This window comes from Balaenoptera musculus, chromosome 6, assembly GCF_009873245.2.
Source record: "Balaenoptera musculus isolate JJ_BM4_2016_0621 chromosome 6, mBalMus1.pri.v3, whole genome shotgun sequence".
Taxonomy (NCBI): domain Eukaryota; kingdom Metazoa; phylum Chordata; class Mammalia; order Artiodactyla; family Balaenopteridae; genus Balaenoptera; species Balaenoptera musculus.
This window is the reverse complement of record NC_045790.1, coordinates 73,839,340-73,851,862: the sequence shown is the minus strand read 5'-3', so window position 1 is coordinate 73,851,862 and position 12,523 is coordinate 73,839,340. Positions and strand designations below refer to the sequence as shown.

At 38.8% G+C, this 12,523-nt stretch overlaps 1 protein-coding gene across 1 annotated transcript; it reads left to right on the top strand.

Moving 5' to 3' along the window:
• The first annotated feature begins 3,148 nt into the window (after positions 1-3,148).
• On the top strand, positions 3,149-8,466 carry LOC118896377 (grpE protein homolog 2, mitochondrial-like). Its single transcript, XM_036854152.1, is given in 2 exon segments — positions 3,149-3,293; positions 7,688-8,466. Coding segments are annotated over 2 exon segments (924 nt in total).
• The last annotated feature ends 4,057 nt before the right edge of the window (positions 8,467-12,523 follow it).

Here is a 12,523-nt window from a genome sequence, read left to right as displayed (position 1 = left end):
GACCTTGTTGGCATCTACTGGCCTGCTCCCTATCCTCTCTTTGCCACTCTGGGGTACTGCCTGGCCTTCTTCCTTGGTTCTCTCACTGTTATTGGGAGCATAACACACTTTCCTCTCCTCATTATCCAAGGCTCTGCATGGACACAGGTGGCCATTGGTTTGAGTGTGAATCCGCTCCAGATGGCATCAAAGACCAAGTTGCCTCTGTATGAGGCTCTAGTGATCATTCACACAATCAAATGAATATGACGCCCCCATGGCCACGACTAATGTTTGTGACCTACGCAAATCGCTTTACCTCTCTTGGCTTCAGTTTCCTCATTTCTAAAATAAAAGAGCTTCACCCTCTGTAATTAGTTTTCTATATTTATCCCCTGGTCTCTTTTATTTGACAATTGCTTTGGTTACTGTGGTAGGAAAGGAAATAACATTAAAATACCAAGTTTGTTTAGTTGTGTAAGAAGAGCAGAGAACCAAAAGTCACTTTCGTTAAAATTCTATGGGGATATTAAACATATTCCTGTCTGAATGTATTGTCAACCTTGGTTGACAATACATTGACAACTGGCAATTTACAATGTTCTCTCAGTGTCAGGAGAAGACATATTCGACAGCAATCGTGTGGGAAATCTGTTTGAAACACTTTGTTCTCAGAATCTCTCCACTGTCAATTTGCAAATGACTTTTACCCTCCTGAAGCCGCAAAGGGTCTGTATTCTTATACCTGTTTGTATACACCAAAAACAGCCATCAAAACATAATCCCAGGGGACAAAGAGCGTGATGCTTGCTAAATCTGTCTACAGCGTTTTCAAGAAATCATGCTCACACGGAAACGTGCTAGTGAATACGGGATACAACCATAAGCGTGAATTGTCTCTCTGGAAATATTCATTATGCAAAATAAATGGTGTTGGGAGAGGGATATTCAGTGATAACAAATACATCAAACTATTCTTAGCCCCCAAACCTCCCCACCCTGCCCCCCCACACACCTCACTCCTCAAATCTTTGGCTTAGCCACTAGCGCTTGAATGAGCATTCTGTATTCAGCAACCACTGGGTGGCTTGCACTTGAAGTCTCCTCACTGGTGGATACTGGTTGACACTGGTTAAGCCTCTTTCCAGTCTTTCACTAGCATGAACTCTATTTAAAAAAAAAAAAAAAGCTCCTGAGTTTCTGGGTTCACACCCTTTTTTTTTCTGGCTCACCTTTCTCTTTTTCTCCTTCTCTCATTGAAAGCAAAGCTGGATTACTGGCCAACAATGAGGCAATGAAAGAGAGTCAAGGCACATAGAGGAAGAACGGAGCTTTGAAATGTCTGAAGATCTATAGACAGAGAAAGGGAATTGCTGGCATTGAAAAGTGTCAAGTGGTGTTTCTAAACTCTGGTAAAGAATTACAGTTAGAGTTTCTGGTGCATTTTAACAGTGTTTGGCGGTTGAAGTTCAAGGAAGAATGGTTTGAAACATAGTCCAAATAATCATTCTCAAGTTTACATAACAGGAAAAAAGAACCAGCTGACATCCATCTATGAAGTGCAATTGGAAATCTGCTAAAGGAGAGAGGAAGAGAGAGAGAACGCTGCATTGCCAAATATGGGGAGATTTAAGACATTTTACATTCCGCCAAATAGTACCTCTTACATCCTGTTAATCCAAGTCTGTATTTTGCAGGAAGAAAAAGAGAACCAGCACATTTAAATGTACACTGTAGCGGAGTCCCTCCAGTGATTTCCAAAGAAGCTAATCTTCGAAACAGGGAAATCTTGAGAGTTTCCAATGTAGGCAGAGCCTGGACAAAGTGTCCAGCTCAAAAAGACCTTCAGAGCATAATTTTATCCAAACCGGGTGCCCAGAGCTATGAGCTCAGGCAGACACACAAGTCCACAGGCTGGCTTTCACATAGACAACTGCACTGAGTGTTATAAAAAGCTGGTGGGTACAGAGGAGTTTCTGTTGTTTTATCCCCCTAGTCTCTAGGAAAGTGATCCCGCCATTCTGCCACCCACAAAGAGAGCATTTGATAGAGTAGTTATAGGAGACGTGATAAATAACTGCTGCATCAAGACATTATTTTATTATCAGGATATTCCAGAAACCAGGAAGCGTCTGCCTGTTTTCAGTAAACAGTCTTTACCATATATACCATAACAACAACAAAACAAATAATCGAAGAATATACCAAAATTTTAAGCCCAAAGCTTTGGGATCAGGATCTGATAGATCGGATTTAATTCCTAGGTATACAACCTCCTAGGTAGCTATGTAACGCTGAGCAAATGATATCATCTCTTGGAGCCTGGGTTTCTTCTTCTGTACCATGGGATAATAATAATGCTTACCTAATAGTATTGTTTGGATAAATAATATAATGAATGGCCCTTTGTCGATATTAAATAAAAGTATTTGTGTTTCCTATTAACATTAGAAAGTGGAGTTATGAAACAGAACAGTGATGGTTCCTATGTAATGGCTTCACTAAGATATAATTTACAAGGCAAAAAATTCACTGTTTAAAGTACACAATTCAGTGGTTTTTAGTGTATTTACAGCGTTGTGCAATCATCACCATAATCTAATTTCAGAACATTTCATAACCTCCAAAAGAAACCTGTACCTATTAGCTGTCACTCCCCACTTTCCCTCTCCCCAGCCCCTGGCAAGCACTAATCTACTTTCTGTCTCCCTGGATTTGCCTATTCTGGACCTTTCATACAAATAAAGTTGTACAGTATGTGGTCTTTGGTTACTGGTGTTACAGCTTTTTCTTGATTTTTACATGAATAGTAGCAAGTAGAAATAAAAAGACTTCTTTGTTAAATTATCTCATTGGTTGACTTTAAAAGGATCCACGTAAGATCTGAGTAGAAGGGAATGGTTAAATGCCATATTCTTTTTCAGCAAACATTAAGCAAATAAATCATGCAGTTTGATCACATTAATGCATAACAGCCTTTCCTGTTCATTTATTTTCTCTGGATCCGGTCCTCGGCATTTGGCTGTATCATGAAGAAACTCCTTCCAGCACTGAGAGTGTCCTTGACTTTAGCCAAGGCCCGACACATTTGTTTCCATAGCAAAGCCTACTGTGTACTGAGCGGCCCCCTTCATGAGGCTGGACAACACAACAAGAGTGCCTAGTAAGGATGCGGGAGATTGGTTCCAGCCCTCACTCTGCCACCAAACCTCAGGTGTTAGAAGAATCAAAGGAGATGAATGAGCCTGAAACGGCTTTGGAAAGTGTTTACATATCAGTTAGGAATCGGGTCATAGGACTGAAATTGCTGGATCGTAAGGCAATTCTTTGTTTCACTTTTTGAGGAATCGCTAATCTGTCTTCCACAGAGGTTGCTCCATTTTACAGTCTACCAGCAAGGCATGAGGGTTTCAATTTCTCCATGTCCTTGCCAACACTTATATTCCCTTAAAAAATTATACCTAGCTTAGTAGATGTGAAGGGGTATGTCATTATGGTTTTGATTTGCATTTTCCTAATGATTAATGATGTTGAGCATTTTTTCAAACTTTTGTATATCTTCTTTAGAGAAATGTCTATTCAAGTCCTTTTCCCATTTAAAAATCCTAATTGGGTTATTTGCCTTTTTGTGTTGACTTGCAGGAGTTCTTTATATATTCTGGGTATTAAACACTTATCAGACATATGATTTGCAAACACTTTCTTCCACTCCATAGACTGCCTTTTTACTTTCTTAATAATTTCCTTTGATGCATGAAAATTTTTAATTTTGGTGAAATCTAAGTCATCTATTTTTTTCTTCTGTTGTTCTTGCTTTTTGGTATTATATCTAAAAGACCATTGCTTAATCCAGAGTCATGAAGTGGTACACCTATGTTTTCTTCTAAAAATATTATAGTTTTAAGGTGCCTTGTTAACGCAGTACGTAGGGCATCAGTCTCATAAAAATATTATAGTTTTAGCTCTTACATTTAAGTCTTTGATTTTGAGTTACGTTTTGTATACGGCGTAAAGCAAGGTAGTTTTTACATTTTTAAATGGTTACATTTTAAATGGTCAAATAAAGGTAATATTACCTTGGTAATATGCTCACTTTTGTCTCTTGACTCATGAAGCCAAAATATTTACTATCTGGCCCTTTATAGAAAAGTTTGCCAACCTCTGTGGCCAGATGCAGTCCTTGCAAATAGAGTGCTTAATAAATGTTTAACAAATAGATTCATTCAACAAATATTTAACTCTTCTACTGAGTGCAAGGACTTACCAATAGGTTATGGGGTGGGGGAGGGGTTTCAAAGATGGAGTGAGAACTCGTTACATCCAGGCAGGAATGAATTATACCTGGCGTACAAGAAGCCAAGTACTAGAGATTAAATATTCTTCTGGGCAAAGGTCAGTCCTAAATGGTGATGAAAGCTGAGATGTAAACTATCTCAAAGTATTTTTGGAACGAGATGCGTAACAATTTGTAAAGGCATACGCCATAATGAACACATGCACGCACATACACACACATACATTTCCTTTTCCACGGTAAAGTCGAAGGAAATTAACAGAGATAGTGAGTGAGTCACCAAAGGGGACTAGACTGTCACATGAGGAGGAAAAACTTTTGCAACATAGGGCAAGGCAAGTCCTTGGTTCATACCTTTTCTGTTAGTAGGAGATAGTCTTCACATGCAGTAAAATGTGTGTATTACTGCCTATCCGTGGAACCAAAATTTCAATGAAAACGCTCTTGCAGCATAAATCTGTCTCCCTAATGACAGTCCTCTGGAGGAGGCCTAGCTGTTCCTTCACAAACGGGAAGGGAATACATTTCACATTTCAGTCTCTCTTTATGGACAAAACCAAAAACAAACCAAAAAAACGACAAAGAATCCACCTCTCTGCGACTCTATCCACCAGCGGTTCCTCAAAATCTCCCATCAAGAAATTCTTTAGGGCTTCCCTGGTGGCGCAGTGGTTAAGAATCCGCCTGCCAATTCAGGGGACACAGGTTCGAGCCCTAGTCCGGGAAGGTCCCACATGCCGCAGAGCAACTAAGCCCGTGCGCCACAACTACTGAGCCTGCGCTCTAGAGCCCACGTGCCACAGTTACTGAAGCCCGCGGGCCCAGAGTCCGTGCTCCGCAACAAGAGAAGCCACCGCAATGAGAAGCCTGCGAACCGCTATGAAGAGTGGCCCCCGCTGCCGCAGCTAGGGAGAGCCCACGCGCAGCAGCAAAGACCCAACGCGGCCAAAAATAAATAAATAAAATAAATAAATTTATTAAAAAAAAAAAAAGAAATTCTTCAAACAGCGTTATCAGTTAGGGATTCAGTTTGACTATGAATAACAGGAAATTAAATTAAACAGTGACTTAAACCAGAGGCTTCATTTTACCTGCGTGAAAGAGGCGCGGAGGTAGGCAGACCAGGGCTCCTCAAGGCTCTTGCCACGCAGCCATCCTTAGCCTGCGGTTTGAAGCTTCAGGGTCACCAGTAGCATTTCCACCTCTACTTTCCTATCCCTGAACCGGGAAGAAAGAAGGGGAAGAACAAACTGTGCGTGCCAGGTGCATCCAAGCTGTTTTCTAAAACCTTCCCCCAGGGAATTTCATTTCCCTCTCATTGGCCAGAACTGTGTCACATGGCAACTTCGAACTTCAGGAGAGATTGAAAATGTAGCTTTTTAGCTAGGTACAATTTTTTCCTGTTAATTAGGAAAAAGAAGAAATGGATATTATGTCCTAAGAGTGTCTGCCACAAATAAATCTTTGATTTGGATAAAGCCAGTATGCCAGATGCGCGTCCTCTAGTTAATGTCTTAAATTGGTCCTTCTCACACTTTAACGTGCATACGAATCACCTGGGGATCTTGTTAAAATGCAAATTTTGATTCAATAGATCTGGGGAGGGGCCTGGGGCTTTTAATTTCTAAGAAAGCCTGCTGACCACACTTTTAATTGTAAGGCCTTAAATCACAGGATCTTCTCATCAGTCAAAAAAGAAATCAACTGTTTTCCTGTTTTTGGTTTGTTTTAAATGTATGAGTTTAAAATTTAAATCGTATTCCCACTGCATACCTCCTAATGTAATGAAATGAGAACTACCCAAATGACCTGTAGTGTTCTTGCCAATATTTTTAAACTAGAATCAAATAATGAAGAACCTCAGATAAATTGAAGCTGTGGGATATTCTACAAGCGACCTGAACTTGTCAAAAATTCAATAGCATGAAAAACAACAAAAGGCAGGAGGACGGCTCTAGATTAGAGACTAAGAAGATAAAAACCAATGGCAGTGCATAAGACTTGATTATATCTTAGATATTTTTTAAAAGCTATAAAATATATTTTTGAGACAACTGGGTAAAATTGAATGTGCATTGTACATTAAATTATATTATGGCATTGTTAAATTTCTTAGGTGAGATAATCATATAGGGTTTTTGTAGGAAAATGTCCTAATTCTCAGGCAACATTGGTTGAATTATTTAGGGGAGAAGTGCCATGATAACTGCAACTTATTTTCAAGTAGTTTAGCAAATATATATTTTGAGAGAGTGAGAGAAGATAAAACAAACATGGGGGAAATGTTCACAATGGGTGAATCTCGGTGAAGCATTTACAGGGGTTCATTATAGAATTCTTTCAAATTTTTTCTACATTACAACAATTTCCAAATGGAAAGTAGGGAAAATTTTAGTCATATTAAAGTTAGATAGCACATAGAGCTATAAATTAATTGAAAAAGATTTTTTTGGAGTATAGTTGATTTACAATGTTGTGTTAGTTTCAGGTGTACAGCAAAGTGGATCAGTTATACATATACATATATCCACTCTTTTTTTAGATTCTTTTCCCATATAGGCCATTACAGAGTATTGAGTAGAGTTCCCTGTGCTACACAGTAGGTCCTTATTAGTAGAAAATAATTTTTAGTTTTATTTAGAAGTATCCTGAATTAGGACTATGTCCAAGAAAGGGAGGTAAACACTAGTGTACTCATTAAGAAAATATTTATAACAGAGAAAATATTCTCTCTCCTAAAGAGCTCCCCTCTTTTGTGGTCCTGAAGCCTGTGGTCCACATCTAAGTACTTTTAGGGTATGTTGTAAATATAGCAATAGACCTGTCTCCCTGCAGACTAGAAGTTCCTCAAGAAAGAGAATGAGTCTTACTCATCAGCTGTAGACCCCAATAAACACCTGTGCAAGAACGGAAGAAGGCATGAATTGACTGACGGCATTTGTCAGGGTAGTTTGGAAGATAGCCTTGCAGTCCAAGTCAGGATTTCAAATCAGAAATAACCCTGGACTTGGTTGTGTGTGTACCCCTGAAGAAGAGCCTGTGCCTGGCTGGTTCAGCCCCTTATATGCGAGTTGGGTGGTCACTAAACCTGTCAGACATGTTTGCACTGGCAAGCAGGTCATTCGGAACTAGTTGCTTATGAGGCAATTAATGACTTCGGAGTCCTAGGTGGTGCATGGCACACATAATGATTAAAGAGCCAAAGAAAACAAAGACAATGGCCGGAGGGAAACCATGTCACTCTTAAATAAATCATCCAAACAGAAACAAACAACACGCGGACTGAAGAGAAGTCTTTTAGTTTATGTAGTCATTTACCAGGATTCCTTCGCTCTCTACATTCTACAGTGCCAGTGCTAGGATGACTGGCCTTATTAGCAATATACTTGTTGTTTGTATTTCTTTGGGTTCAAGGATGTAATCTTGATACAAGTACAGATTTTTCTGACAAGTTGGCTTTTAATAATCAACTGACAGGTCAGCCGAGTTGGGGAACACAGCCACCACGGTGGTCCCACGGTCCACGGTCCCTGTGGGCTGTCCGGTGGTGGATGCAGTCTCTCTTGGCCTCAAGTGCCACGTCAGATGGCAGGGGATGACTGCATCCTTTCAGCACTGTCACCCAGAGGACCGCGGGTGAAGACTGCAATTCTGAGGACCCTCCTGATGAACTTGGGCCCTCTCTTGCAGAACGAGCCTTAAAGCTAAAAGCTGTTAAACTGGAGAAGGAAGTACAGGATTTCACAGTGAGATACCAGAGAGCTGTAACTGATGGTGAAAATATAAGAAGGCGAACCCAGAGGTGTGTAGAAGATGCCAAAATATTTGGAATTCAGAGTTTCTGTAAGGATTCGGTGGAGGTGGCGGACATTTTGGAGAAGACTACAGAGTGTATTTCTGAAGAAACAGAGCCTGGAGACCAGAAGCTCACTCTGGAGAAGATCTTCCGAGACTTGTCATTTTTAGAAACAAAGCTGAAAAGTGTGTTTGCCAAACATGGCCTGGAGAAGCTGACACCCACTGGTGACAAATATGACCCTCATGAGCATGAACTCATCTGTCATGTGCCAGCTGGTGTTGGGGTACAGCCTGGCACTGTGGCATCAGTAAGGCAGGATGGCTACAAGCTTCATGGCCGCGCCATTAGACTCGCCCAGGTGGAAGTGGCGGTAGGGTCTCAGAGACGACTATGAATGGGCCCAGAGGAACTGAATGTTCTCCCAGAGTGCAGTCACCTGTGATTCCTTTATTTATTAAACTAGGTTCGTATTGTACATGAGGTACTTCATGTGATCTGTCTTGGATTTAGTCATATTGGCTTTATTTCTAAGATACTCTGTTGATTTTGTGTGACCTGTTTGGTCTCATCAGAAGTCTTGTCATTGGGCATTTGAGCAATGTGACAAGTGTTCCTATGGTCTTATCAAAATATGTTTAAGAAAATTATTTTTAAATTGGTACTCTGATGACTTTCAATCCAAAATCTTTCTTAAAGGTGGAAATGAGTATATGTTTATTTTTAACTAAATGTTCATTACTAATGGTCCCTGTAATAGGAATTGTATAGAATCTTGTATTTGTGGGAAAAGGAGATGGTAGGGATTGGTTTAACATTTGGGTACTTAAATGATAAAGCTTTATAGTTGTATGCATTTAAATCATTTGGGTTGATTTTTATGCACATAGATTTTCAGACTTCCCGTTTTTATTTTATTTTTCTTTTAGCCATCTTTTGTCCTTGTAGTTCCTGCCAGATAGACTTCATATACACACTCATTGTCCCTTTTCAAATCCCATTTACAAGGCAAGGCTTGGAAGGCAGGGACTAGCAAGAAATCAAGATATCAGGTCCCTTTCAAGCAAGTATGGCCAAGAAACCTTGTGCTTTCTTTGTTGAATTATCTTCAAATTATTTTCAGCCTCCCTAGGTATATAATCGTTTCAGGGAAATTGAGGCAGCACCAACAGCTAATGACCTAAATTGGTCTATATAGGTAATTTACCCACAACTTCTCTTTCCACCAGCCCTTAAATCCTCTGCCACTTTGTCACATTAACCTTATGATCCTTTATTAGATTACGTGGGGAGGTGGTCAGGATAAAAAAATGTTAGGTTCCCATGATTCCTCATTAGTTATGCTGGGTTTGGGGGTGTTTTTTGGGGTGGGATGGGGTACTCACAATTCACTACCTCTCTTACATTGACAAGCTTTATTTCCCAGTTTTTGTGTCTGTCTTATGTCACATGTGTAAACATCTAGCTCCCCTTTTATGTATTGACCTCCTAGAGTTAATGAGCCTATGTGTATATTTTTTATTTCAGTCTTGCTTATAGATAGTGTTCTGTAAGAAATTTATTCAATAAATGAGTTAGTGAATGAATTACATATATATATATCAATCAATTGTACATTAGAAAGGAGGTCATATGGATATTTTAACGTTAGAAGCAGCCTTAATGATGATCTAATCTCACCCTTTCAGCTTCTTCTGAAGTATGAAAACATAGTCTTTTTAGGACTGGACTCAAAGAAAAAAAAAACTCTAAAACTAGTAAACTCAATTTCAGTGAGAACTTAAGTAAGAAACAACTATCTATTAACTTAAGTCATTTAAGTTAAACTAAAACTTTCAACAGTTTTATAACAAACATGCAAATATTTCCCCAGCAGACAATTAAATGTTGTTAGGTGTCCAGATTGCTGAGGTTTAGGTTTAAGTTACTTACCCATAAAATAATTCCATTTCTACCAGAACTCTATGACCCCATTCTGTGGGATGGTGAAAGTTATCCTCTTAGACGTCATAGATAGTTCTAGCATACTACACAAACATGTATCAGCAAAGCCATCCCCCAATGGGTCCTACCAGCTCCACCAGATTTAGACACTTAAAAAAAACAAATAACATGCTTCTAAGATGCAAGCAAAAGACTGATGGTGAGATTTTAAAACCAGATTTTAAAACCAGAACCTCTTTTGACATTCCACTGAGTTTACACTGTAAATATAATGAGCAGTCAGATTTCACAAAAAGAATTTGTCTTTTTTTGCCTTCATTCCTTTGAGATTGACAAATAGTGATGAAAAGAAAATGAGCCAATTATGATTTCCTATATATTCTTGGATCACTAGCTATCATTACCAGTAAATTAGAATAACCATAATTTTAGGTGTGGAATGTTCTGATTACTTGAAGAGTTTTTAAATATTCCTTGCAACCTCCTGTTTTAACAAGTAGACTGAGAATAACTTTAGATTCTTCTATTATTCAGTAGTTTTGCAGACTTAAAAGTATAAATATAGAAGACGGCGCTATAACAGTGAGAATCTCAAAAAGTTGAAGGGCTTTCAGGAGCCAGCGCAGCATAATAGAGCATATGCTTAGTAGGCATCACCTTGAACGTAATTCCCAGCCTAGTCACTTCACTCTTCTGAGCCTGCTTCCATGTTTGTAAAATGGTTATAATTTCAAAATATTGCGAGGATTAAATGAAATGTGCAAGTTGCATATTACAGTAGGCCCCCAAATATTTATTTTTATTGCCTTTTATTATACACATTGTTTTTCATATGTTTTTATAGTTGCCTAAAGTCTAGGGGAAGGGAAAGACTGGTTAAGCGGTGCTTGACTATAAAAAAAAATTGTAAGCTAATCAATCACAGTGAACTTATTTTCCTTTCAGCTTCTGTTTTTTGTGCGTGTCTGTTTTAACCATAACGAGGAAATCTACATTTTTAGACTGGAGAAATAAGAAAATTATTTCAGTGCTCTTAATTATTTTCATCTTGATGGTAAAGTAAAAAGACATCATTGGCTTGCAGATGATATGTGTAAGGAAGCTTTGGCTCACTTGGATTTTATGAATCTTTTGTGGATTTTCCTCACTTCCATAAAGGAATTATTCAGTTTGATACTGATATAAGTTATGTGGTGCTCTTTCATGGCAAAGGATTTAATAAGTGAAGAAAGGTTCTTAAACACTAAAGCAAAATCAGATAAGGAAGACTAAGGATGAAATATAATCTTCAGAAACAACTTTAATAAAACCTTAATTTAAATTAAAAAAATCAACTGACACCATACTAAAGAGAGACAGCTTGTTATAAGAACTGGTTCAGGAGAGGTTTAATTCTTCTACATATTCAGAAAATTCTGTAAATTTGCCACATCTAAAAATTAACTAACACATGCATTTTTAAAAAACCTATCTGACCACAGATCCTTAAGTAGTAGTAATCAAGAAAGAAAATTTGGTAGAAAGTCAAACCAAAACACAATCCCCATGCCAACTCTAAAAAGACCTATTTGCTCATTTATATTGATTACTTCCTGGTCTATGTTCAGCCTATTCTTGTGACAAAGTAGGCAGAATCTGATGGCCATTTACCATTAGTCTTTCTTACAGAAGGTAATAAAGTAAGCATTGAAATATTAGGGTGCTATAAAATAATTATTAATAGAAATCAAGGTATTCAATTTTTCCTACCCACTAATACCCACCTTTTACTTTTTCATGGGTCAGATACATTAGTCATGATTCTTTTGGTTGCAAGAGATAGAAATCCAATCTACCTGGCTTAAACAGTCAAGGAAATTTATTGACCCAGTAACTGGGTATCTGGATTCAGGGGTTCAAATCATGGGAGGAAGATTCTCTTTCTCTCCATCTCTTGGCTCACATTCTGTCTATGTTGGTGTCGTACTCAGGTAGAGATGTTCCATATCTGCAAAGATGGCCACCAGTGGCCCTAGGTTATTTCATATTTTCAAGCTTGTTATTCTAGACAAATGGGAACTTAGACTTTCAGATGGCTCAGGGAAATTTCAGGAAGGATTTGGTTTAGCATCCTCTGAACCAATCTCTGTGTTTAAAGGATGGATTGTTCTCATTGGCCAGGCTTGGGTCATGTGCACACTTCTAAACCAATCTCTGTGATTAAGGAGATGGAGTGCTCTGATAGGCCAGGTCTGGGTCATGTGCTCATCAATGGAACCAGAAGCCTTATTAGTCCCTTATAATCCCCAGGGATGAGACTGGATTTCCATAGAATGGTGGACAGTATCTCTCAAAGGGATGACAAACATTTCTTTCGCTCAGAACATCTACTTTTTCTTGGACCGAAAAATTGCTATAAACAATGGTGAATCAGTGTTCAGTGCAGATTCAAAGTTAAAATTAAACAGCCCAGGGCTTCCCTGGTGGCGCAGTGGTTGAGAATCTGCCTGCCAATGCAGGGGACGCGGGTT